At 37.8% G+C, this 26,653-nt stretch overlaps 3 protein-coding genes across 7 annotated transcripts in view; 1 reads left to right on the top strand and 2 right to left on the bottom strand.

Moving 5' to 3' along the window:
* Positions 1-549: 549 nt before the first annotated feature.
* On the top strand, positions 550-17,616 carry cox20 (cytochrome c oxidase assembly factor COX20). Of its 2 annotated transcripts, XR_011979621.1 has the most exons (5): positions 550-6,328; positions 8,253-8,367; positions 8,471-8,534; positions 8,727-8,909; positions 16,584-17,616. XR_011979621.1 is itself a non-coding variant. In XM_072677538.1 (4 exons), the coding sequence occupies exons 1-4, from the start codon at positions 6,296-6,298 to the stop codon at positions 8,848-8,850; spliced, it is 336 nt and encodes a 111-aa protein (XP_072533639.1). In that variant the 5' UTR covers positions 550-6,295; the 3' UTR covers positions 8,851-9,038. The 2 variants fall into 2 exon arrangements, 1 of the variants encoding a protein (XP_072533639.1); XM_072677538.1 differs by lacking the exon at positions 16,584-17,616 and having other exon boundaries at positions 8,727-9,038.
* On the bottom strand, positions 2,841-4,883 carry lhb (luteinizing hormone subunit beta). The gene is made up of 2 exons (XM_072677539.1): positions 4,701-4,883; positions 2,841-3,101 (listed from the first exon to the last, which is right to left on the bottom strand). Exons 1-2 carry the CDS (start codon positions 4,881-4,883, stop codon positions 2,862-2,864), a joined length of 423 nt encoding a protein of 140 aa, XP_072533640.1. The 3' UTR covers positions 2,841-2,861.
* The window catches only part of arfgef3 (ARFGEF family member 3), a 39,316-nt gene continuing 24,469 nt past the window's right edge, over positions 11,807-26,653 (bottom strand). For 3 of the 4 annotated variants that reach the window (XM_072677537.1, XM_072677535.1, XM_072677534.1), the window contains exons 20-35: positions 26,158-26,291; positions 25,699-25,844; positions 23,565-23,744; positions 22,952-23,093; positions 21,925-22,047; positions 21,712-21,815; positions 21,303-21,447; positions 21,060-21,188; positions 20,789-20,965; positions 20,570-20,684; positions 20,242-20,344; positions 19,131-19,262; positions 18,771-18,901; positions 17,749-18,088; positions 16,234-17,136; positions 11,807-15,232 (exon numbers count right to left, since the gene is read on the bottom strand). In XM_072677537.1, the coding sequence (XP_072533638.1) occupies positions 15,041-15,232; positions 16,234-17,136; positions 17,749-18,088; positions 18,771-18,901; positions 19,131-19,262; positions 20,242-20,344; positions 20,570-20,684; positions 20,789-20,965; positions 21,060-21,188; positions 21,303-21,447; positions 21,712-21,815; positions 21,925-22,047; positions 22,952-23,093; positions 23,565-23,744; positions 25,699-25,844; positions 26,158-26,291 (3,196 nt within the window). In that variant the 3' untranslated portion in view covers positions 11,807-15,040. The remainder of the gene's footprint in view (positions 15,233-16,233; positions 17,137-17,748; positions 18,089-18,770; positions 18,902-19,130; positions 19,263-20,241; positions 20,345-20,569; positions 20,685-20,788; positions 20,966-21,059; positions 21,189-21,302; positions 21,448-21,711; positions 21,816-21,924; positions 22,048-22,951; positions 23,094-23,564; positions 23,745-25,698; positions 25,845-26,157; positions 26,292-26,653) is intronic. The other variant, XM_072677536.1, reaches the window with a different exon arrangement.

Here is a 26,653-nt window from a genome sequence, read left to right on the forward strand (position 1 = left end):
ATAAATGTTATCACACATTAGTTTGTGCTCCCCTATTCTTACTCTGAATCAGATGAGGCACAGTTTTCCCTGGTTTAAACCTTCCATCCCCCCATTTGTGGGAAAAATATTGAAGATAATGTGTTTAATGTGTTTGTGTGTCTGGGAACTGTAAAATCTCATGTATGGCAGGTTCTGTATGTATGTATATTAAAATACATGTAAATATATATATAACATATGTACATGTAAAGCAGATCATTAACTAGGTGGTCAGCTAGGTTATTGTATTCTTTAATGGGGAGTGTTATGGAAGCTATGGGAGTGTAAAGGAAACATTTATAGGCTAATCATTAGATATAACTTACATATGTTTTAAGCAAACTGTCACGCCCGCGCCGCCGCGCCAGGGGCGGTCTCGGGACGCGGCTCGCAGGCAATCATGAACTCCCTCTTCACGGTTATGTTATGTTCTGGACTTTTATGTTGACACGGACTGTTGTTTTGAAATTCACCGTCGCCTTCTTGTTGTTATGTTGTGTTTGTGGCTTATGCCCGGTCATTGTTTTACTGATGAGTTACACCTGTGGCTGGCGTATTTAAGTAGGGCTAGTGGTAGCTGCCGGTTGCTGAGAATTGCTTTTAGTGCAACCGATGAATTTAAGACACTCAGCTAACCATTGGTACTCTGTATTCACCGGTCGAGTCTGTGAGTCCTTCTGTATCTAGTGGACTTTCCCAGCCGTAACTAGTGTAGCAGTGCAAGCTAGGCGGTTATATCCGTAGGGTCCGTTTGGGGCTACTGCAGGTCTGTTACTGTTTCTCGCCAGGCTTCAGAGTCGGAGTGTACTCAGGTGGTGAGCTACTCGTACGCTCGCTCTAGCAGGTAGCTACCCCTCTGTCGGGCCGGTTCGGTCGTTTTTGGTCTGGCTCCCCACTCTTTCGAGTCGTGTAAGTTCAGCGCGCCTGACGAGCGCACCCCTTTTGCTTTATTCAAAGTTTCCCCAGACTCTGCCTGTAGGTTTGTGTTCGTGTAGTTGTTTAGGCTCAGCCCTAGTGCCTCGCCAGCCCCAGGTGTTCTTTTGTTTTGCCATTCCTTGGTTGTCACGGTTGTTTCTGTTCCTTTTGCCACGTAACGTTTGCTGCTTTTTCGGTTTGTGTTACGGTTTATTGAACTCAAACTTTGGTCCATTCCCTGCGAGTGTTGTCTGACCGTGTGGGTCTTGAGACAAACTGCCTTAAGGTTTATTACATTCATATATTTAATGATTGTTTAATAAATGTGAGTTTCTAGAACTTGCACACAAACGTTGTGTACAAACGTTGCAAGTGTACATCACATTAAAATATAAAATACAAGGAAAAAGTTTAGGATTTTTCTTGGTTTAAGATTAGGTTAGATTAGATTAAGCTTTGTCATTGTGCAGAGTACAGGTACTTGGCCATGAAATGGCATAGCATGAAATGCAGTTAACATCTAACCTGAAGGGCAAAATACAGTTACAGACGAAGTGCTGGAAAGTAACAGTGGCAGGCAAACTGTGGTTACAATATGTGCAATTGTGTGGTTTTGTTTGTGGCCTACTCTGAAAATGCACCACAGCTGGCAAAACAAGAGACTGGTGGCTGGTGTGTTTTATATAATCCTCCTGATTTTAGTATCTGGAAACAGAAAAACGGGTACATTCTGAGTATTGGACTGAATTATACACTTATTGATTACAGCCTGTCCAATTTTTATATATATGCACACTAGTTAGGTGTGTGTCTCTCTCCTTGTAAAGTGTAGCCAGCGTTACATAGCATTGCAGTACCATAGAATGGCGGCAAGAAGACGTAAAGTTCCTTATTACTCTCTACTCATATAAATTGCTTATTGTTTATCTAAATATATATTTTTATATTGCTTATATAAATTGACTCCTTGTATGCTTGGTATTAGTTTACTACATCTTCACAGACTGACTGTTTACCAGCAGAATGATACAAGCTAAAAAATTCTGTGTGACAAACTCGTATCTGTTATACTGCTCATGGTCACGCGTCGGTACCAGGTCTGTTCGGCATTGCCGTTTGGTTCTGCAGCTGGTCCCCCAGCTCTCGTTTCCCCATCTCCTAGTTTCCCTAGCGCCTGACGAGCGCAGCCTTGGTTTGCCTATATTTCCCCAGGCACTGCCTGTTGTTTTTTGTTATTTCCCTTCCCAGTCTTTTTCTTTGCTGCTCTTCTGGAGTTTAATAACATGAAATATAATTTTGAATTTTTTCAAATCTAAACAATCTATGATGGACCTATTTTTGTAAGCAATTATTTGGTAATGCTAAAAAAACATCCTACACTTAACTATGCAATAACGGTTTTGTTGTAACATCTCCCTCTGCTGGCCTCAGTGGGGAGCTCATGCAAAGGTCATGTGCATTGGCATGTTAAGTGTTACTTGGTGTTTATTCTGGTTTTGACCCTTTGTTCTGTGACTTGGATTATGAATTTGTCTGTTCTGTAAATGTCCGCCTGTTTTCTGACATTTGCCTGTGCTGGCAAGTATTGTTTTAGTCCCAATAAAGTCCCTGTGCACATGCAGCCTGCCTCAACCCCTATGTTACACAGATCTAGATTGAGTTTTAAAAAATGTGCTTGTAAACCAAGCAATCTGTCTGCTAAGCTAGATACTGTGACTATACTACATAAAAAAACTAAACTTTTTTTTTTTATATATATACATTTACAATAATGCTACTAATTGGGAGCAAGATAGGAAAGAGATTGTTAAATAAAATGTATGTTTAAAAGAGAAATGTTTGTTGTATTATGGTGCAACAGCTAAATTTATTATCTTGAGTATGTTGTATATGATGCTTCAAGTTGGACACATGCTGTTTGATGTTTAATAGTCAACAATTAGTTCTCTCTGCGTCATGCAAAAATCTGGCTTCAGACTCTCAATGGTACAATCGGAGGTGTCCATGGTGCACAGACTACAGTCACAGCTGAGAGCTACAGGATATGTGACGTGAGGGTCAATGCCAGGAGGACAGTCAGGCAGGCGAACAGTTTCATATCGAACATCCCTATAGGTGCACACGTGCTGATAGATGGTGGAGAATGGACTCTTGTACACCGGCTCCTGTATGGAATATATTCAGTTGGAAATTGTTATTGTGCTCAAATTCAGCATCATAAAACAAGTTTTATGAAAAATGTTTCACAGTATCAGCTTAAATGTTTAAATTTAACCTCCTGATTACTGACTAATGCTACACTGTGTTTATATCTTACAATCAGAGCTATTTTTATTTCTCAAAATGACACTAAACAGAATCTTCCACAGAAATACATCAAACAGACAAAAAAATCCTCTGTAATATGTAATCAGTTATAATGCAGACAAGTGTTAAGTGGGATGCAAAAAACACAGTAAATATTGAAAAAGAAGTGTGTCCAGAATGGTGAACATAGCTGTAGAAAATTTTAAAATAACTGAGAAAGCTGAGCAGCATCAATAACAAAGCTGTGCTATCAGACAAATCTAATTTAGAAAGAAAAACTAGTCTGCATGAGCACTATATTAGAAATACTCTTCCTCATAATACTGGGTAGGACCTCTTTTTGCTCTCAGAATGGCCTTCATTTTTGGTGGAATGGATTCCCTGAGACCTGTATTTGACGTTCCGTTCCATGTTGACACGATTGTGTCACACAAGTAAAGTCTTCAACTGTCCAGTTTTGTTGAGGCTATGTCCACTGCAGCCTCAATTTTACTATTAATGACTAACAGAAAGGGAACTCATTGTGGTTTTTCCTCTGTTGTATCCCGTCCGCCTCAACGCTGCTCTTCACAGTTGTACAGTTATTTGACTTTCTGTTGCAGATCAGCAGTAATATAAATCCTCAAATCCTCTGGCACCAACTGTCATATCACATTCAAAATCACATAGATAATGTATTTTTTTTCATTCTGGTGGTTAATGTAAACATTATGTAAAGCAGTTTGCCTGAATCTTGCATTGCTGTTGCATGAATTGCATTTATGTTGTATACATACGTATAACTATATAAATAACAATTGTTAATGTGACTGTAAACCTTTTAAATATGATTTTAACTTTTTGTCAGAACTATCAAAAGCACACAGCGAATGACGTTTCAGCTAACTAAAACTAAAAACTGAAATCAGTGTTGTACCACTACAGATGCTAATATGTCTAAATGTTTGTGGACACCTGCTTGTCTAACATTCTTCTTGTGTCTTCTTCCCTCAAGTCTTCTAAGAGTTTGTCCCTTTGCTGCAGTAACCACCTTTACTCTTCTGGTGAAGCTTTTGCTTTTGGAACATTGCTGTGATAATTTGATTGCATCTAGTTCCGAGGGCATAGGTGAGGTCAAATACTAATGTTGAATGATTAGTTCACTCAACTCATCCCAAAGGAATTGGATAGAGATCCATCACTACAGAGAACACAGCTCTACAGTAGGCTTTAAACCTTTATGCATGCAGCATAAATATTTTGAGGCTGTTATTTTAAGGTAAAAATGCTACATAGTGTTGTCTACAAACTATTTAACAAACGTATAGTTTATCTTCCAACATTGAGATGTAATGCTGAATATGCAATGAGACAGCTCTGTGACTTATATTTGGAGTGTTTTAGAACAATTGTTTAAAGCTGTTGTCAAGAAAAGGGTAACTGTGGAATGTTCTAAAAGAATAGTATATTGTGTTTACCTTGGTGAGGCAGTGTCCACTGCAAATGGTGGTTTGAAAGACCAGGCATTTCGGGCAGCCTTCCTTCTCCACAGACACGGTCTCGTTGATAGGCTCACAGGGCTGTAGAAGATAGCTCTGAGCAGGGGTGAGTAAGGTGCCAAAGCAAAATAGAAGGAAGGGACAACATAGAAAAACTGACATCCTGCAATAAAACAAATAAAAGTGCAGTCAGATTCACATTTAAAGTAGAGTTAATGCATCTAGTTATTAAGAAAACAGCCAATAAAAATGTACCTTCCCATTTACCATATTTACAATTAAACAATATAAATGCATTGAGAAATGTACATTTGTTTAATTGTAAGTTGTACATCTTAAAAGACGACTTACTTTGGAGATTATGCTGTGAGGCTCAGCAGGCTTTTGGACTTTCCTGTAAGTGTCCATGTAAACTGCATCTTGACACATTTATATAAGTGTGTGTGTGCATGCAAAACTTGAGATTGTTATGAGTGGCCGTACATAAGTCACATTAATCAGGTGGATTACATGTAAATCCTCTGGGTTTAGACTTCCTCATTTCTCAAGGTTACTCTGACTGTAATATGATGCTAAAAACCTGCTGTTCATCTTGGTCTCTATGCCATCTAAAACATCCTTTGCCAAAAGGATTAATTAACCACTTTTATTTGCCCTTTCATTTAGAATGTGTATGTGTTTTGTCAACGGCCAGGTCATCAGCGGTCCATTTGTAATCTCTGTGAATTCAAAAAATAATGGAAATGGGGAAATGAAGAGGTTATATAAACAAGTAGGCCTGTTAGCGAAGAAGGCTATCACAGTAATTGAAATACATACAAAGATTATATACGAAAAAAAGTGTCTGGAGGTCTTCAACACATGCCTTATTTGTTTTCCTTTGTTTTAGCTATATTCTCTAAAATAGAAATTCAACAAGCTGAGATGTAAACAGTCATTCAGTCATTATTTGTAAAATAAAATAAAATGAAATAAGTACAAATAGTTGATGTTGACTTTTATTCATTATTTTGATACTAAGACACCCTCAACTAAAAAACAGACATGGAAAAAACTGACTGTAGTATTATCAAGACAAATCTCAAGCTAAATGATATTATGAATTATGATATTAATTTTGTGTGATACTAATAAAAACTCTATACTAATACTACACTAATATAGTGTATTTGGAATGCATATTACAACTAGTCAAAACTAAATTTGAGATATCTTCAATAGACACAAATCGTACGCATTTACCGATATGTGCACCTGGATATTTTTCGACTTGGAAAAATTGCATTGAAGAGATCTTGAATTTGATTTATGGTTTATGTCGCTGGTGGCATTTTAGGTTAGAACAAATTCAGCGAATTCGTGCAAATGCAAGTAAATGGATTATTTAGAATAATATCAATTGTACCAAAGACATTTCTACACGGAACTAACAGTCTTCGCAAATGTTGCTGTCAGGAATTTTTTAGCGATGCACCATTACACTGGTAAGGAAAGTCGTTCACGTTATGAAACGCTGAGGAGTTCAAATTAATTGTTAGCTACATAAACCTTTAACATCACTGCATTTCTTTAAAATGGCAGAACAAGAGACCGACGACAAAAAACAGGTCAGCGCCCCGGTTTTTCTGTGTTAACGGGACAAATACGAGGAACCTTGTCTAAACTACAACAAAATAGTCCTGCTGGCTACATAGCCCACCTTTCACCTTGCATTAGCACATACTGTCTGCCTTTAACTAAGTCCCGTTTCTCTTGCATTAGTTAGGCTTAGTTTTTTTAGCCTCTGAATTTTATTTCAGCCTTTAGACCATTAAAACATTCAGCCATTTTATTTATATCTTTGTATTGTTGAGAGGTGCTTCTCTTACTCTGGAAATATCTATTTGCGCATTTAAAAAAGAATATTGTTTATCTAGTAGACTGAACCTAAATGTTGAAGTCTTTGTAGTAAAACATGTTGCAAACATGTGGGTGTCACAAAGTCCTGAATGGAGTCCCATACAACGTTTGTCAAACCGAAATAGCATCTTTAAGCAGGCAAAAATGTTGGGCAAGCGTTTGATTCAGGTTAAGCAATTAAAAGCCCAGGCCACCAAATACTAACAAAGTGTTTATAAACTTTTAATCCATTAAAAATCTGATTAAACTTGAAATCAAGTCGCTTGGCTATTATTTTAAAGTGACTTCTTGTAGTACATTCCATAATTCAATTAACTCACAAAACATACAGTAAAATGAAATGTGAAAAATTAAGATTGAAAGTACTTAGATGTATGAAAACTTACATTTTAAAATGAGCTGTTTTTAAATGAAGCACTTCATCTAAGATGAACATATAAAGCTATCCTGTTTTAACTTCTCAAACACTCTATTGCCCACAGAAAGAAACACACAGCTCACATAATTTACCTAGGTTATCATATTTAACTTTTTCTGTGATATTAGCCAGATATAGACACCTGGTATCAGACTTGTGCCAACTCTCGTAATTGCATAATAAAATGTGTAGATTGGTGCACTTGGAGGTATGTGGTGGTGGAGATTTAGTCCTATGCAGTCTGCACACCCCTTTCACCTTCTCTGCGTGTGTGTTAGACATATTTTACATACATACATTTACAGTCACCAAATACAAAGTGAAAACAGGTTTTTAGACAATTTAGAAGGTTGTTTAAGGGTAACATATATGTACATACCTTTAGCCTAATATGTGGTTGATGCATCTTTGGCAGCAATTACAGCTTGCATCAAGGCATCCTAGGAAAGAAGCTAGAAGCTTGGAATACTTGTTACATTTTCCCATTCCTCTTGGCATATACATGCAAGCTCTGTCAGGTTGCATAGGGAGCGTCAGTTTCGATCACTTAGTTTGGCTGGGCGGCCAGGTCTAGGAAGATTCTTGGTGGTTTCTTCTTCCATTTATGAATGATTGTGGCCACTCTGCTCTTTGGGACATGTAAAGCTGCAGCATTTCTTCTCCAGCTACATGCCTACGCAATCCTTTTTCTGGGGTCTGTAGGTAATTCATTTGATCCCATGACTTTGAGTTTGCTCTGACATGCACAGTCAACTCTGAGACATTATATAGGCAGGTGTTGGCAATCTTCAGTCATGTTATCATCAGTTGAATTTACCACATGTTGACTATAATAAAATTTAGAAACTTCTCAGGCAAAATCAGTGTGTATACAAAATGGACCACAGCTCAGTTTTAGGTGTCAAATCAGAGGGTGTACACACTTGTGTACACATGATATTTTACATTTTGATTTGAATTAGCTCAAATGCTTTCACTTTGTCAGTGTGGACAGTTTTGTGACAAAAAATAGAGCAAGTCTGTAACGTAATAAAATGTGGAGATCAGTTACATATTAGCTTTGTAGCAGTTACTGAATAATTTATAATGTATTTTAAAAAAAGGAAAAGAAAAATGGCCTCTACCAGCTTTCGAATTACAACACAAAAGAACATGAACATTAAAAAACTACGATTTCTTTATGCTGTTTATATTCCTGTATTTTATCTACACAGGAGGTGAAACTTTTAGGGATCCTTGACATAAAGAATACTCCTTGTGCACGAGATGCTGTTCTTCATGGTGCGGGAGGGTCTATCGCTGCAGGACTTGTGCACTTTTTGTTAACTAGTAAGTCCAAGATTCTAAAGCATGTGACTTCATGTAGTTTGTGCTACAAACAGGTAGTATGTCTTAACTAGTTTCTATATTTGTTTGTGGTCTCAACTTACAGGCAGAGTAAAGCGGTCGTTTGATGTAGGTATGGCTGGTTTCATGCTGACAACACTGGGCTCATGGTATGTAAATATAAGATTTCTTCAAAATATTGCTTAGGTGCCCAGATTAATTTCTATGCAGAATGTCTGTTAGCGTAAAGAGGTAGAATTTCTATTGGAATTCTCATAGTGCACTCCACCAATATTGGTACCCATTAAAAAATTTTGAACAGGATGAAAAAATCTTTTAAATTACTGTTTCATTGCTTTTAGGTTTTACTGTCGATATAACAATGCAAAACTCCGGTTTCAGCAGAAGATGATTCAGGACGGAATTAAGAATAAAGTGATGTATGAAGGGACAAGCCTGGATCCCACACGAAAGAGAGATCTGTGAAGATCCAAGCTTCACTTGCCCGTTATTGTGATTTTCTCATCCAGAGACTTTACCTACATGTGAGTTTGTGCCATCTGTTTAAAGATGACATTGTCTAAACTGGTGGATTAAAATCTTTTTGTTTTTAATCCAGTCACCCTTATGATTTATGTCATTTAATAAAATAAGAATGGTATAACTGTTGATAATGTGTACACTACTATGTTGATTTTGGATGTTACTGGTTTCAGTTGCTGAGTGGAAGATGGCACTGCTTCACATGTTGGGTCATGTACACTCCCTAAAGCACAAAGCACAATTTCTCTGCTAGCCAGACAGCTTATGTCCAAAGATGAGGGCGATCCAAGGGAAATCTCTTTTAGATATTCTGTTGGACAGGGTAGACTTTTGGCTCAAGATATCAGACTAAACTGAGAAATGAGTATTTGTGAAATACCCCCAGGTCTTTGAGATTTGTAACAAGTATTTTGAAAGGGCTGGTTGGTCCAGTTCCAAATGGGCTGAGTGGAAGAAATATGTGCCAAAAGTTTTTAAATGTAATTTAATGGTACAGCTCTTCTGTACAGAAAAGAAAATTTATAAACATTTATAAATAACTTTTAAATAACTTTTTTCTTTGTACCATAGTAATCCCCTGCAAGTATGACAACTAACAGGTCATGCAACACAATGCTGCTAATGTTCATTGGCAGGGGTATAGGGATAAGGAGCAGAGCTGCTGAGCCTGAAGCAGTATCAGTATCAAGCTAGGCTTGGCACCATGCAGAGACAACTGATTTACTATGAACAGCTTGTCAGCAAAAATAGTAGTAAAACATAAACATCACATATTACATTCAGATGTGGAGCAGGGCTGAACCATTTTATAAAACTAGAGGACAGTGTAATACCTACACTGTAATCAATGATGAGTGGTGATAGGTTAATAATTTAATATAAACAAAGTCTCAGTTAGCTACCATTTCTATTGGACTATTCTCATAGTGCACTCTAGGCATATCGGCACCATTCTAAAAACGTTGAACAGGATGAGCAAAACATCTCCAAGGGTTGTGTTGTCCATGCTTCACTTGCCCTTTACTTTCTCATCCAGAGACTTTAACTACATGTGAGTTTGTGCCATATTTTGTTTTAAATCCAGTCATTATTTGATTGATGTCATTTAATAAAATAATATTATACAAACCATTTATAATACTAGAGGGCAGTGTAATACCTACACTGCAATGACTTATTAGTGGTGATTGGTTAATAATGTAATATAAAATAAAAACCTAATGTTCAAAGTTGGTTAGAATCCCTGTCAGTAACATACCCTAGTTGCATGATTTTAAAGATAAATTAGTTGGTTGTTCAAATATTTATTTATTTATTTATTTTTGCCAAAAAGATAACTTGTGGATATCAAAGCCTTCATAATTGCAACAATGAGGCTAAAGTTGTGCATTTTCTGAAAGCAGTACAGGAGTGCCAATATTTCTGGCCATGATTGTGTGATTATCTATAGTACTGAATTTGCTGCAAATGTAGATTTGGTGTTAAATTCATAACTACAGCCTTGTGATGGAGCAAACTATAATTTGCACAACTGTCTGTTTAAACTTCTTAACGTTGACTGAAGCCATTGGAATTGTAGGACTGGATAATGTTTGCATATTGTGATTTTGACCAGATGTTTGTACTGCATCAATCTGCCCTGTTATTGGCATTTGGTAAATCCAGGGCAGTCACACATGTCTTGCTGTTCCAGAGCCTAAGCATAGTGACCTTGGCTTTGGAGATCACGTTGTCCAGCTAATAACCTTTCAGTAAGGCAACAAATAATCAGTCACCTGTTTCAAATGATGTCATTATTTAATTATTTTACCTCTTTACCAAAGCGTATATACAGTATTTACAAATGGAATGAAGTTTTCCAGACAAAACATTAAATATCTTGTATCCATACATAAGTCAAAGTAAATTGCAGACATTTTTTTTGTTGCATTTTCCACAGTCTTCTAACCTTTTCTTAGTGAGTTTGTATTTGTTTATACTGTATCCACTTCACAACAGTTTTCTAAGTGCATTCATGCATGTGTTTATAATTATACCCATAATTATACACAACCATTCCAATTTTTACTCCACCGAACGCTGTTATATTGTATAAATTATACAATGACCCAAGAGCTAACGCAAATGCCCTGAGCAAAAGAAAACAAGAATGAACTAATAGCAATATTTTTAGATGCTTTGAACTTTAGAATGTTTAGGATTATAAAATTATGTTTTGAATAATTCTGAGATTTGATCATAGCTTATGAAACTACAAAAGCTACAAATTATCTGGGATATTAATTTAATATAACTTGATGTTTTGTAGTAGAATCGTCAAAAGCACTATTTTGGACACATGAAACATTCTTTTGTTTTTCTTGCACATTACACCATAGGTCCAATGTGTGTCCAAATACATGCATTAAGCTACTTCAAGTTGCACCCATTGCTGACACAGATGTGCAAATGTGTGCACACAGCTTGTCTAGTCCCTGTAAAGAAGTATTGCCAATATAATAGGAGACTCTGGACAGTAGAGACAGTTACTCCAAGAAAGGAAGAATAAACTTTAATAACCTTAATAAAACCATAATAAAATGGGTGATGAAACGATGAATGAGCAGGTATCCCAATAGTTTTGTCCATATTTTGTATTTGAAAGTGGTTCCTATTTGAAGCTGCATTAGACTAGAATAGTATACATCATATATATATATATATATATATATATATTTAACTTTCACCTGCTTATGAAGCTGATGCTGACTTACTGGCATGCTCTTGTTTCAGCCTTCAGCAAAATGTGAAACCAGAAAACAGTCAGCAAAGTGTTTGCCTTCTTATAATAAAGAGGCATTTCAGCCAAAATGCTCTGCTGATCTCTGTGTGGGAAAAAAACAAAAACACAATCACCAAGTAACTTTGCCTTTTTATTACTCTACAACACAGACAACATACATGATTACTGCACACACATACTCAGCATGTTCATATCCAGTTCATTGCAGTAGTCTGACTGTTGTGGCACAGAAAACAAAGAAACATGAAAATAAAGTAAGAGTAAACAACGCTTCTGCTGATTTTCCACTGAAAATAAAATAATTAGAAAGTCTTGTAACCTAGAGAATAAACAGATCTGCATCAATCAAATGCAAACTAGAGTGAAATACAGCAGTACAGCAGCTTTAAAATACTTAGCTTCAGACTTTTAGACAGGAAAGGATTTTATTTTAACTTCACATGCAGTAAAGTTAAAGGTATAAGAAAATGTAAGGTGAAAAGGACGAGCCACATGAATCTCCAATGTGTCTACAGGGACTCACTAATTTAGAATAAAGTATAGCACAGGAAACACTGCAGCTAGGCTGGGACTCAATCCAATAATAAAGATGTGAGTGAGATTATAACTCTGAGATTTGGGGTCCCCTTTAACATTTGGAAAAATTTCTGAAATTCTAATACTGATCAAATTATTTGTGCATTGCCAGTAATGCTCCTCTGGGAAACGGAAAAAGAAAAGTGACGCTCCAAAATAACATTCATAACATATGAAATGTAGAGAACGGCAAAGCTTACACATCACTTGACATTCATCTTCCATATTCAACATGCTAAAAAGAGTATAAATGTTATTCCATTGTTGTTGCTGCTTCTTCAAATGTTGCTGTTCAGAAAGATCAATTCTAGTACAAAGAATCTGTTTTTTGTAGAGCGTTCCTTTTCAGGCAAAATGTTCAGACAAAAACAGTCTCTGTGAAATATACCTTAGCTTCAACTTTCAAACTGATGAAACAAACCCTCATGAATTACTTCACAACATGTCTTTGGTCCTTTTCACTCATCAACACAAAACAATCACTTAAATGAATAAGAAAAAAGCCTGATCAAAGTTCTTTTGGGGCAAATTTCACATTTTTGCTTTTTTTACTTTAATGGTTGTGAAACCATTCCTAAGAACCTTTAATGGGGATTATCTATCAGAAGGTTTATAACAGATGCTGCAGGAGTTAAGACTGTAGTAAGACTTGAATTTTGCCATCATTTGCTCACAGCACCCTGAAACACTATAGAGAAAGGCATGCATGACATTTTACTGCTGATCTATGTAAAAGCCTATATTATGGAAAACCACTTTTTTGGGTAGTATGATTTTGGAGGTTGACGTATGAAAACACATGAATTCTATTGAGTCCCCCACCCAGATTATCTATATGTGAGAACTACAAAACAGCATGTTTGACTGTTTTTGTGTCAACAGTATCTGAGCATTTCCCAATACCTGCCTATTCAGCCTACAGTAGTTTATCTTCTCCCCTATACGCTGAAGGAGTCGATCAGCCTAAAGTACTTTTGTGAACAAGACAAAATGCAGAGCAGCCTGTTGAAACAAATGTCTTGTACACTGGCATGCAAGAGTTTGGGCACCCCTGTATAAAATATTTATTCCTGTTATTAGATAAGCGAGTAAAAATGACCTGGTTTCTATTAAGCAAAAACTTAAGTAAATATTTATTTAATATTTTATGCAAGATTATTTTTGTTAATTCCATCTTTTAGTTTCAAACAAAGAAAAGGGCCTGAAGCAAATATTTGGACACCCTGCATGGTTAGTACCAGTCAAGAAACAATTAAGCTCTGGACCTGCTATTGTTCAATTTCCGCAAGGTCATAAAAACCACAGCAGAAGTTAAAGCTGTTTCCACTGACCAACTAAGACTAATTTTAAAGCAAGAGATGCAAGCACACTAAATATGCATCAGTCAACAACCAACCAGTGTATGCAACATACAATAGTCCTATGCACAGTGGTTATAATGATGCCATTCATTTATGCGAGTAAGCTAGACGCTTTGGTGCAAAACGGGCAGTTAATGGGGGGATGCATCTTACGACTTATTTTTATGACAATTCTTGATGAACGTGGTTAGTTTGTTCTTGTTTCTGTGGTGGGTAGAAGTGCTTCCATGTATGTGCCATTTGTGTACTGGAGAGTAATGGGGTCACAGGGCAGAATCTCAGAGGCCAGTGTTGAGTAGGTCATTAACCACAGTAATGTGGATCAGATAGCAGAAAGCCCCAGAGGCCAGCTACTGAACATGACCAGGCACAGAGCATCAAAATTCTGCTTTAAGAGAAGTGAGAACTACTAATAATATTATATTATAAACAAAATTATTCTAGGTCATTTTTCTTTTTAAGAGTAATAACAGACAGTGAGGTCCTGAGACCACTTCTTCCAGTGTTCCATTCCTTTCCAAATCAATGCAAAAGATTTTGTCACAAGTAATATTCTCAACATAACAATTCAGGTTAAAATAAGAATCACTGATTTTTTTATGAATGAATTCTGAGTTTCTTAGTATTGTGGAAATTCGTGCTAAATCCTCTGATGAGTAGATGAGACCCTGAAAGAGTTGAGACTAAAAAAAGCTGAGCATTCGGTCAAGAAATTGGATAGATTTGAATCTGAAATTCTTCAGATTTTTAATGTGGTTCCACATGGTTTTTTTATTCCACGGTACAAAAACAGAATAAATGACCAGAAGGCAGTTTTAAATGTTGATTCTTTCAGAGGCTCCTATAAATGAATGTTTTGCCCCTGTAACAAGAAAACCAACTATGAACTAACTCGCTTCTGTGCCTTACTACTCTCCTATAGTGTAGACACATCTTGTGACAGACGCAATGCATAATGTATTAATGTACTTTCTGGATATTGACATATTACATATAACTGAAATGACAATGCTGTCATATCATGAGCATTACGTGAACAAAGGCATAAAGTAAACCTTCCTTCTTTCATTTATTCTACTGTAAATACAAAATTGTAGCTGATAGAGAATGTTATTTGAATAAAGTAAACCTCCTTCATATGTCTTTGTAGCCAATACTATGTGAGGGGTATTGTATAAATAAACAAAATATAGATTTTGAATATAGTAGCATATGTTTTACAAAGCATTCATATAAATATGTTCTAGAGATACCACAGAGTACAACCATAAATAAGTTAATAAATTAACCAGAAGAAATCACAGCCCGGTCAGCGCTACATCCCAAGACAGGAAATAAATTACAATCAGATGGGTCTATGGACAAAGCTGATGCACAACAGCGGAAACAATTAAATAAAAGCGCATCAAGCTTCTTACAGGGTAATGTCATAAACTCGACCTACACGTCCCAGCCACTCACGTACTGCCTGCCGCACTCTGAGATCAGTCACATGACAGGTCAGCTGACTGATGCATGGAAACACAGCTGGCTGAAGGGCGATGAACGTAGAGTCCGGCAACAGCTGAATTTGGTTTAGGATGGTGAGGACCATGTTGGTCCATGCCTGGACAAATGAGAAACAATTTAACATTTAAGTTGTGATGCAATTATTAAAGGAATGCTTCTTCCAGTTTATTAGCAACTGTAAATGAAAGCCAATTGGGACCAGTTAGCATAGTGTAGTTTTCATTTCACTATTCAATAGTTTTAAAGAAAAAGGAAAAAAAAAACGAACTAAACTCAAACAGGCTATGGCTTTAGAGCATTAATTGACTGGTATTACCAGCCCTAAAGGACCTCCACCAGTCTGGACTGTTGGGGTCCATTGATTCGGTCAGCTGAAATCTGTCTAGTCATTCTTTCCTGACTTCTCTAATCAACAAAACGTTTCCACTGGCAGAACCACTGCTCACAATGTTTTTTCTTCATTGCACCATTTTAAGTAAACTCCCCATTAACATTAGAATAAATATAAGTAAATAATAATAATAAAAAACAAAACCTTTGTGATCCATGTGATCCAAGGTTTATTTCCAAAGCTTTCGTCAAGAAAGTCCAGCATTTACAGGTAACCTCCAATACTTCAAATTAACTGACCTGATCAATTAAATAAGGTGAGCTGCTGGTGGTACTGAACAAATCAATACAGTGTCTGGAACGTGCAGAGACATCAGCATCTAAAACTGTAAATCTATTGTACATGTTGACTTAACAGACAACATTCTGTCTACTATGTTTAGTTTTATTTGTTCCAATGTAATATATATTTAGTTAACCATACAGGGATAAAGCCTAGACTACTTGACAACCTAACTGGATATTCTCCACTGAAAGGAAAATGCAGTCCAGCATTAGGCATAATCATCATCAAGGAAACCAGTGTGTATTATTGTGTTGCATTTTGGCCAGGTGGCAGTTAAAAAAAATCAATAATTTATTTATGATTGCTGTATAAAAAGCATTTATTTAAGAAGAATAAAATAAATAATTTTTTGTTATCTTTTTCTTGCATAGCTGTCAACAGTTATAGTATTCCATAAACACAGTAAAAATAACCCCCCTTACTTGTATCTGTGCCTCCGAGTCTCTCAAGGAGATGTTATGGGAGCTGGCTGTTGAGCCTGAGCGGGGTCTTTTGTCCTGCCGCAGCAGCTCTGGTCCTGCACTGAATGAGTGCCGCATGGGCCCCTGCTCAACTAACTGCTGGGGCCTCTGTGGCCCTGGAGAGTCTGGCCCCCGGAGCGTCACTGCCTCAGCCCTCTTTTCGCCCACCTTTACCTCTTTGATGAACGCAGTGTGGTTGTGTTGCTGCTTGCGTTTCTTGTACTCAATCATCAGTTTGGTGATGGTTTTGTCTGTAGCAATAGTGTAGAGCTTGTTGCCTGCGCTCTCCCACCACTCTTTCTTCCGTCCAGACTCGACACCTTTCCGGTCACTCCTAAAATGCGGCAGGCTGGTCCCAGAGGGCCCGGAGATGCTGGGGCTGTGCACCTCCTCTGTGGGTGTGTTGTCCAGATGATTGCGAAAACCGTCCTCTGATGGTGTACCGCGGCCTGAGAGGGCCCCTGTGGAAGGCGTAGAGGTCTCAGAGGGAAAGAGGGGCAAGAAGAAGAGGGTGTCAGGAGCCCGGAGTGGAGGCTGCTCCTCAGTACTGTTCTCCAGGTCCAGATGCATCTGGATATAGTTGTTGCAGAGGTCCATACAGAGCTTGTGCAGGCGCTTGACCAACCAGGCCCAGTCCACACTGCTTACAGGCTGGGTGCTCAGAGAGGGGACACGGGTGCGCCACTGGCGCTTCTCCCGCCCGCGCGGTGGGCTCACTTGTGCAGTCTCCTCGAATATGTCCTCATCCTCTGACGAGCACTGTTGCGAAGAGTCCGAGCTGCCCTCCTCTTCCTCACTGAGGATCTTCTTCACCTGTTCCACTGTAATGTTCTCCTGGTTGGTCAGCATGGCACACAACAGAGCCTAGACAATATCAGCAGAGAGAAAGGAGCAAGTAGAGTAATTAGAACATATATATAAATAATGTAAGTATTCTAATCAGAATAGAATCTAGGGGTGTAATGCTAGGTTACTTGCATATTCCAGGTTCTCGAATTCAGAAAAGAAATTGACCATGAAAGTACCTACAGCACCATGTTGGCTGCCATCTGACAGACCAATCACAGCAGTCATAAGGGAGAATCCACCAGAGCCTAGAAGGCTGCTAGAAGCTTGAGGAAGTTTATGAGTTTGGAGTGTTGTGGCTAGATACTCTAACGTACTTACAGTAAAAAAACGTACAGGTTCTCCTCTGTTGGAATCACAGGAAACACCCACTTGTTCCTCTTCCATGTTGTTCCATGAACAAGTTTTATTTTTTATTACTTTTGTACTTTTATATGCTTTTCAGTTTTGTAGCCAATTGTGACATATTGTATTTTGTTTTGTTCTTTCAAATCAGCCCTTCATAAAAAGTATAACCAGTCCAATAGTGTTTACTGTTTACATTTTACATAAAAAACTATTGTATGAAAAGGATTTTAAACAAACAAATGACCCTAAAAACTAAAACGGCTAAAAAAAAAAAAAAAGCACCTGAAAGTAAATGTTGAAGCTCATGGCAGACTGCCGGTAAAGGTTAGCAGCCCCACACACCCCGGACACCTTCATCAGGAGATACTTAAGGCCGGGTCGCGTGTCAAAGTCTCGTGCTGTGCGGTAGGAGTCCAGCAGCAGGTCAAAGATGATGGCCAGGTTTTGCATGGATATGTAACGCAGAAAGCCAGAGGGTTTGGACTCAGAGACAGGTGTGACCTGATCCTGGGTCTCAGTGCTCCCAGAGCCCTTCACAAACTCCTCCAGCAGGATGTCATAGAGGTTCTGCAGTAGCACTTGGTGGGATAGCAGACTGACAACGATTGTCCTGAATGGGATCCTGTAGAGAACAAAGTAATCATGCCTCTGAAAAACAGTAAGAATTATGCAAATTTAACATATGCAATTGCTGTAATACATGCTTTTCTCAAGTTTAAACATACTGCATTGAATTTACTTTTTTTTTTTTCAGCAGGTCGTAGTGTAGTTGTGCATTGATTAGATATTTAACTATAGTTCAAACAGGGCAATCACATTCACTTTCACAGAAGCCTTACCCAATTTTCCTGCATCAAGTTCAGCATAAAGGAAAAAAAGAATCAAAGAAACATACAATATGCAGTTTAATCAGTGAAAGCATTAATTAAACACTAATAGATTTCTTTAGTACAATGGCACTCTACAACAACTTTCAGCTAAATTTTGCTTTTGATGCCCAAGGACAGGCTTAGCACTATTTCTGAACTTTCTGATTTGTGATTTTTAGCTGTATAGGACTTCTTTCTTTGGATTTAAAAGGTGTGCATTTAAAAAAAAAAACTATTAAATATTACATCTACTAAACTATTAAATTTAAACAGAAATAACTGTTTGAAATACATTTTTACTGATTTTAACGAATCAAAGAATGAACATATCATTCTTTATTTAGAAATCACATACAAGAAAGTAATGTCATTTTACTAAATAAATAAATATATAAATGAATTATCTCTGCCTTTATCCAATTTCACGACTCCCACCTCTTTTGAGTGTGGCCATTGGGCTGCTGGTCTTCAGGGAGTTCAATTATTAGCACACAGGACTGAGCATGCTCAAATCCTTCTTTGCTGCTGGGAGTCTTAGGAGAACACTGAGTGTCCAGCATGAAGACCTGAAAACACAATTGGAAAACTGATTAATTTTATTAAATGTTTTTAGTCTAACAGTAATACTGTTGGGAGTGAATTGTACACGCACATATAAATTCAACTTAAAACAATCAACTACCAGTGGTTACAAAATACATCACCAGAAACTGCACTAGAAATTATGACTTCTTTTTTACTGGACTGTAGCATCTGAGTAGGAGGTTGTAAACATTATGTTAGTTTAAAGAGCACCTGCTGGGCCATGGCACGGATCCTCCAGTATTCTGCCTCTGCAGAAGCAGAATGTGTGGGGGCCGCTACTTTTACCTCACAAGCATCTCCTGTGAAGGTATCGGAACCACTCCGAAAACATGCAAGCAGGTTCTACAAAAGAGAACAGATGTACTTAGAGCAGGCACAACTTTTTGACATTTCTGCTTGTCAATCAACAAACAGTTATTTATAAGTAATCATTTAATAATTATAAGTGATCATTTTTAGGACATATAGTTCAGGCACAATTAACAGACTTCTTTAACACCACTGACAGGTAAAGTGAAAACCACTGATTATCTTCATCAATATGGATTATGGCATTTGTCAAGGGGTGGGATATATTTGGGAGTCAGTTCTTGGTGATGTGTTAAAAGCAGTGACAAATGGGCAAGAAGAAAAATCAGAACCATTTTGACAAGTGCCAAATTGTGATGGCAAATTGCTGGGATTGGGGTTTTTCCTGCTGCAGGTCAGTACCAACCAAAAGTGGTCAATCGCTAAACTGGGGAAAGGGTCATGCGCCCCTAAGGCTCACTGATGTAATCCATGGAGGCCCAACTCATAACTTACAGGACTTAAAGTATCTGCTGCTAACATCTTGGTGCCAGATACCACATGATGTTATAAGAGGTGTATGTAACTGTGAAAAGCTAAGAAAGTGCAGGGCACCAGACTAATGTGGTCTTGCATAAGCAGGTGGAAACAAAAAATATAAGACACAAACAAATATACACTACAACTGTGGTTAATCACGTCAGTCAGTAAAAGTACTGGGGGCATGACTGCCAAATTAGCTAACGTGATTTTGCTCATCTTTTGTCCCACATAGTAAGACCAGCTGCGAGTACTAATAATGTATACTCCAGGATGAGGAGAGAAGGAGAAATGAGCATTGAAGACTTATGATCATAAAAATCAAAAGATGTAGGCAGCCGCTTTTACTTTGTTGGGTAGTAGTATAGTGTATTTATAAGTCATTTATGCAATTTGTATTGCCTAGCCATTCTGAACGATTACTGAACCACCCATAACCTAACAAAGTATTAAAGGTCTGAGAAAAGTTATCGGAGAGCTCTTTATTTTATACCTTGACAGGTTCAAGAGTGGCTGAGAATGCATCTTGCAGGGCACAGCAGGCTAGCCTCCACATCTCTTCAGTAAAGACAGGCCCAGCTGTCACCAACACATACCTGAAAATAACCAGCTGTGTATCTTTACAGAAATTGTGGTAATGTTATGCACTTCTACAGGAGACATGGAGTCATCCAGACTGCCCTGTGACATAAATTCCATAGTTAAAAAATAAGTGTTTTCTATTTTTAAGCAAAGCATCCTATATACTATATAAAACTAAGATTTATCTGAAATCTGAAACCAAGGATCTCTGTTGGATAGCAAGGAGCATAGAAGTTCACCTGATACAGGAACACCCCACTCTAGAGATGGTCTCTGCAGGCTCAGCCACACAGGACACCAGCAATTTGAACAAGTCCTTTAGCATCAGGTTAATGAGATTTTCATAGCCCATATCTATAGGGGAACACAAACACTCAAAACACATTCTTAAATCAAAAAATAATATGACATGGACATAGCGATTGAGCTTTAAACACCAAATACAAATATGAGCTTACCTGAATGTATGAAACTTTGAACATGCTCCACTACTAATTCACAGGAAAGTCCGATGGCATGCTTAAAGTTTGCAGCCGCGACGTCCCAGTATGAGTAGTCTCCATGGCTACGCTGCAGCCATAGTGACATTACTGGAAGGAGGAGCTGGATGACGGAAAAAATGGCAAAGCCTGGGCCTTTGGAGGACAGAACAAGACATATGTGAATGGTTTTTCAGCAAGAAGAGCTGCCAGCTATCACACCCTTTCCTGTAAAAGTGTTGCTGATTACCTGGTGTTTTAGTGACCTCTCGGAGGAGCTCAAACAGCAGTTCCAGGGTAGGTGGTTGGTGCTGGCGGGGGCAATTAGATACAGCTGCAGTCAGCTGCTCCAAAAGGAGGATCCACACTTGGATCAGACCTGAAGACACTTGCATTTAGTGCCATATTCATGCCTTTTGATTTGCCTGTGCTCCTTACATTTTATTTGAATAGAACTAAAGTTTAGTAAGTTAAGCTAAATAAAAGTGGTCACCTGTGTCATCATCGAACTCAGCTAGAACACAGTCCATGCCATCTTCACTACTCACAGACCGCTCCTGAGCTCTCATGGGCAGACTGGCCAGCCGAGCTCCCAGGAACACCGGCTTGGAAGGCATCTTGTAAATTTTGGCTAATAGCTAAAATTTATAAACATCACTGTTAAGCACACTTTGCATATGGAAAGGGCACACATGACTAATTTAGACAAAGCTTTTTTTATTATTCTGTTTTCTCCAAGACACATGAAGCCAGTCAACTACATCTTTCAGACATGCTTAAAGGAGAATGCTAATTGCCAATTCAGTTGCATCAGTTAATAGATACACACCACTTGGGAGCTCCCCTTTTCAGCAATTTTCTGGGTGACTATGAGTAGCGATTAGATCCAGATCACTGCTTACCTGTGAGCACTTCCTTAGGTAATCCAAGGCAGGAAGGCACAGGTCTGTAGAGCTATATCCATTCATATGAACACAGTCCCCAATCTCCTTATAATCCACTTCTCCTGTAAACAAGTTGGTCCCAAAACTACAAAAACCTGGGAAACCTACTCATTTTTGAATATTAAGAAAATCACATGTTTTTCAGTGGTCTTTACAACAAAGGACGCTTACCTAATCCCTTCACAAACTTCATAAGGCACATGATGTAGTCCGTCGCTGCATTCGCAAACACTTGTATGTTGTCTGTGTTAATAAAAGCTTCAAAGACGTCAAATACAGGTGCTTGGGATTTGCCTGAATTAAAAAAAAAAGCTGCATTAGTAAAAGATGTGATGTCTGTGTTACACAAATTATATTATAAAAATAGCTGCAAGTGGCGGGGTCCACGCACATAAAACTGTGTAAAATCAGGAATCACAGTAAACTCTGTGGTTATTAAAAAAGAGCACCACTGGACAAACATAAGCAACTTTTGCAACAACACTCAATGCAGGATTTAGAATATCAACATTCTGTCTTGAAGACTCTGGATTCACAAACTCTAAACTTACAAACAGGTACTCTATCACTGAGATATTATTTGTTACTGGAAGCCAAGCACAGTTAGTGTGATTAGTGTTGATGCTGATAAACCTATCAGCATCAATGTTGTTCGAAATTACCATATATTTACTAAGTTATACTGCAGCCATGTTGTGCAAAAACACAATATTTAGATTTATGTCATACATGAACTAGAATAAATGAACAGTGCTAATGTATGGCCAATTGACATTAACAAATGTTGCACACAAAATTTCAACTCAATGAGAAATCAGGGCTTAGCAAAATTTCAGTTTAGTGAAAACTTTGTGGGCTACCCTAAAATCTGCAAACTTTTTTGTTTGCTTAATTTGTCCTCACGCTTTGCTAATTATGTCACATATTTCAGAGAGGGTTGTGGCTTGATGTGAAATAGCAGACAGAATTGGCTTAAAAAAGACTTTTTGAATTAAGTCTCATGGTTAAGGAGATATGAGCCAAAACACTGAGAGAAGAAGAAGAAAAAAAAGAAGCAGGAAAAGAAACAGAAGAAGAAGCAGGAGAAGATGAGGAAAGTTTAGGGAGCTGAAAAAAGAAGAGAGAGAAGTAGAAGAAAAATAAGAAGACTAGCAATGCCATGTGGTGCTTGAACCCCTAATAAGGACTCTGTACTGACCCATAGAGTATTCCCCAATCAGATAATCCTTCATGTCACTCTTGCTTCCATGCACAGTGCGGAGTGCACTGAAAAGAGGCCGCCAGCCAGACTGAATCTGAGGAGAGCAAAGCTCCACCAGCTCCCCAATAGATGTAATAACCTGGCAACCACAATGGAAAAAGAAAGCAGTGTTGTATTGTTGACATCTTTTTTTAGCATAATTTATTCCTTACGTGACACCTTATATAATCCAGAAATCATGTACATAAAATGTTTCAGTTTTACTGAGCCGATATGTGCTCTGTTATACTGCTTTACATATCTCCTTGACACTTGACAGATTCAATTTAAAAAATATTTATTAAATGTGAGTATATTTGAAAATATTTTAGTTGGAAGGCTTGATTGTATTCAGTTAATTGTTTTGTGTCAGTTTACCATATTACCATAAGTTACAATTAGCTTTTCTTATTTAAGTTGTAACATTTGTGCACACTCCGCTTTCACAAATAGTGCTAAAAACTAAGCAATATGTGTTAAATTTAAATAGCCCACTTTAGTGTAGGCCTACTTTCATAATGGAGGGGAATATGGGGGACTGTACTGCTGACTGCAAAAGTAGCAGATTTACCTGATCCTGTACATCCTCATCACACAGCTCTAGCTGCATGATGTGCTCGAATGGCCGGAACAGTGCCTCGTTGAAATGAAAGTGTGGCAGCTCTGGCCAGCTGCTCAGCACCTCCATCAACACGTCATGGATGAATGATACAGCCTTCTGAGACACGTGTCGTTCTTTATGACAAGCAGCCTGGTAAGACACAGTGAAAAACAGAAACCATTTTGATTACTTTTTTTTCGTTTCTCGTTTTTTTTTTTGTCATTTTGGTCATATGGAGTGTCCATCCTGGCAAATCTGTCCCTAAGCACTGTAAATGGACATGGTTTAAAGCTTCTGATTATACGGTGCCTTGCCAAAGTATTCAACCTTTTGCCACATTTCAGGCTTCAAATATAAAGATATGAAATTTAAATTTTTTAGTGAGAATCAACAACAAGTGGGACACAATCGTGAAGTGAAACAAAATTTATTGGATATTTTAAACTTTTTTTAGAAATAAAAAACTGAAAAGTGGGGCGTGCAATATTATTCGGCCCCTTTACTTTCAATGCAGCACACTCACTCCAGAGGTTCAGTGAGGATCTCTGAATGATCCAATGTTGACCTAAATGACTGATGATGATAAATAGAATCCACCTGTGTGTGATCAAGTCTCCATATGAATGCACCTGCTCTGTGATAGTCTTAGAGTTCTGTTTAAAGCGCAGAGAGCATCATGAAGACCAAAGAACACACCAGGCAGGTCCGAGATACTGTTGTGGAGACGTTTAAAGCCAGATTTGGATACAAAAAGATTTCCCAAGCTTTAAACATCTCAAGGAGTACTGTGCAAGTGATCATATTGAAATGGAAGGAGTATCAGACCACTGCAAATCTACCAACACCCGGCCGTCCCTCTAAACTTTCAGCTCAAACAATGAGAAGACTGATCAGAGATGCAGCCAAAAGGCCCATGATCTCAACTGGATGAACTGCAGAGATCTACAGCTGAGGTGGGAGACTCTGTCCATAGGACAACAATCGGTCATACACTGCACAAATCTGGCCTTCATGGAAGAGTGGCAAGAAGAAAGCCATTTCTCAAAGATATCCATAAAAAGTCTCGTTTAAAGTTTGCCACAAGCCACCTGGGAGACACACCAAACATGTGGAAGAAGGTGCTCTGGTCAGATGAAACCAAAATCTAACTTTTTGGCCACCTGCCAACATAACGTTTTTGCCAATGCAAAACATTATGTTTGGCGTAAAAGCAAAACAGCTCATCACCCTGAACACACCATCCCCACTATCAAGCATGGTGGTGGCAGCATCATGGTTTGGGCCTGCTTTTCTTCAGCAGGGACAGGGAAGATGGTTAAAATTGATGGGAAGATGGATGGAGCCAAATACAGGACCATTCTGGAAGAAAACCTGTTGGAGTCTGAAAAAGACCTGAGACTGGGACGGAGATTTATCTTTCAAAATGACAATGATCCAAAACATAAAGCAAAATCTACAATGGAATGGTTCACAAATAAACGCATCCAGGTGTTAGAATGGCCAAGTCAAAGTCCAGACCTGAATCCAATCGAGAATCTGTGGAAAGAGCTGAAAACTGCTGTTTACAAACACTCCCCATCCAACCTTACTGAGCTCGAGCTGTTTTGCAAGGAAAAATTGGCAAAAATTTCAGTCTCTCGATGTGCAAAACTGATAGAGACATACCCCAAGCGCCTTGCAGCTGTAATCGCAGCAAAAGGTGGCCCTACAAAATATTAACGCAAGGGGGCTGAATAATATTGCACGCCCCACTTTTCAGTTTTTTATTTAAAAAAAAAGTTTAAAATATCCAATAAATTTCATTCCACTTCACGATTGTGTCCCACTTGTTAATTCTTCACAAAAAATTACAATTTCATATATCTTTGTTTGAAGCCTGAAATGTGGCAAAAGGTTGAAAAGTTCAAGGGGGCCAAATACTTTTGCAAGGCACTGTATACACATGTTAAAACGCAGCCTAAATATGAGCATTATTTAGCGAGCATCTTCTGGGTAAACATAGGTCAAACATGTTATTTATATATTTATACATCACAAAGCATTTGTGTATATTATAATTAACCAAGTATTTAACTTATTTAATAAAAAGTGTCATCTTTCATACCTCCACTAAATGAGGAGCAACTACACTCCAGGCTCTCATCATGTGTAACAGTGGTCTACTTTTGTTCCTCACGATGTGAAGCATGGCCTCACCAAGCCTGAAGAGGTGCAGAGCACTGCGCTTCTCTTGTGTGGACTTTGCCTCTCCTAATCAAAATAAATAAATAAAAAGGCATGTGAAGGTGAAATGTAAATACATTATCACCAACATTCCCTTTAGGATTTCCCTGACAGGAATTATTCCTAGTACTGGACTACATTAATTTATTAATTCCTGTCTGGGAAATTGCCTTCAGAAGGTTTAAGGTAATCTTGGTGAGAGAAAATGTAAATCAGTAATATATATATATATATATATATATATATATATATATATATATATATATATATATATATATATATATATATATATATATATATTTAATAATGTAAACTCAAAAAGAGCAAGCACTTTTTTCACCTGGCATGGCTAAAGAGTAGTCTCCGGTCTCTGTGACTGAGTCAAAAAGCTGTGACTGGGATGCTTTCCTCAACTGGTGCAGGAAACCCACTAAACCCACCAGATTAAGTTTGCTCACTGAGTCTTCAAACAGTCTTTAGGAAACAGACAAGTACACCACATTAAAAAGCATCCTACATAAATATATTAAGGGTAGCTGAGTTGGTACAGGTACTTTGATATTTATGTTACAAAAATAATGGTATGCTGTGTAACTGAAATAGAACTTGTAGCATAAGGTACAGCCTATAATTCAAATATAATACAGAAAACAAGTCAAGACAATAAGACCATAAGATCATAAGACCATAACACAGCTGAACAACAACCTAATCCTGTCAAAATAAAAAAAACTTTCATTTTTTTCCCTGCCACATCAACGAGCTCTGTATTATATCTGTAATACAAAAAAAGACTCATTTATGTCTACTGAAATAAAGAGGAATCAAAAATATAT

This window comes from Salminus brasiliensis, chromosome 4, assembly GCF_030463535.1.
Source record: "Salminus brasiliensis chromosome 4, fSalBra1.hap2, whole genome shotgun sequence".
In the NCBI taxonomy this organism is placed as follows: domain Eukaryota; kingdom Metazoa; phylum Chordata; class Actinopteri; order Characiformes; family Bryconidae; genus Salminus; species Salminus brasiliensis.

Coding starts and splice junctions, on each gene's coding strand:
- lhb (XM_072677539.1), bottom strand. CDS start 4,883: ATGTCAGTTTTTCTATGTTGTCCCTTCCTTCTATTTTGCTTTGGCACC. Junction 3,102..4,700: donor GTGGACACTGCCTCACCAAG/GTAAACACAATA, acceptor TATTCCATACAG/GAGCCGGTGTACAAGAGTCC.
- cox20 (XM_072677538.1), top strand. CDS start 6,296: ATGGCAGAACAAGAGACCGACGACAAAAAACAG. Junction 6,329..8,252: donor AGACCGACGACAAAAAACAG/GTCAGCGCCCCG, acceptor TTATCTACACAG/GAGGTGAAACTTTTAGGGAT. Junction 8,535..8,726: donor CTGACAACACTGGGCTCATG/GTATGTAAATAT, acceptor CATTGCTTTTAG/GTTTTACTGTCGATATAACA.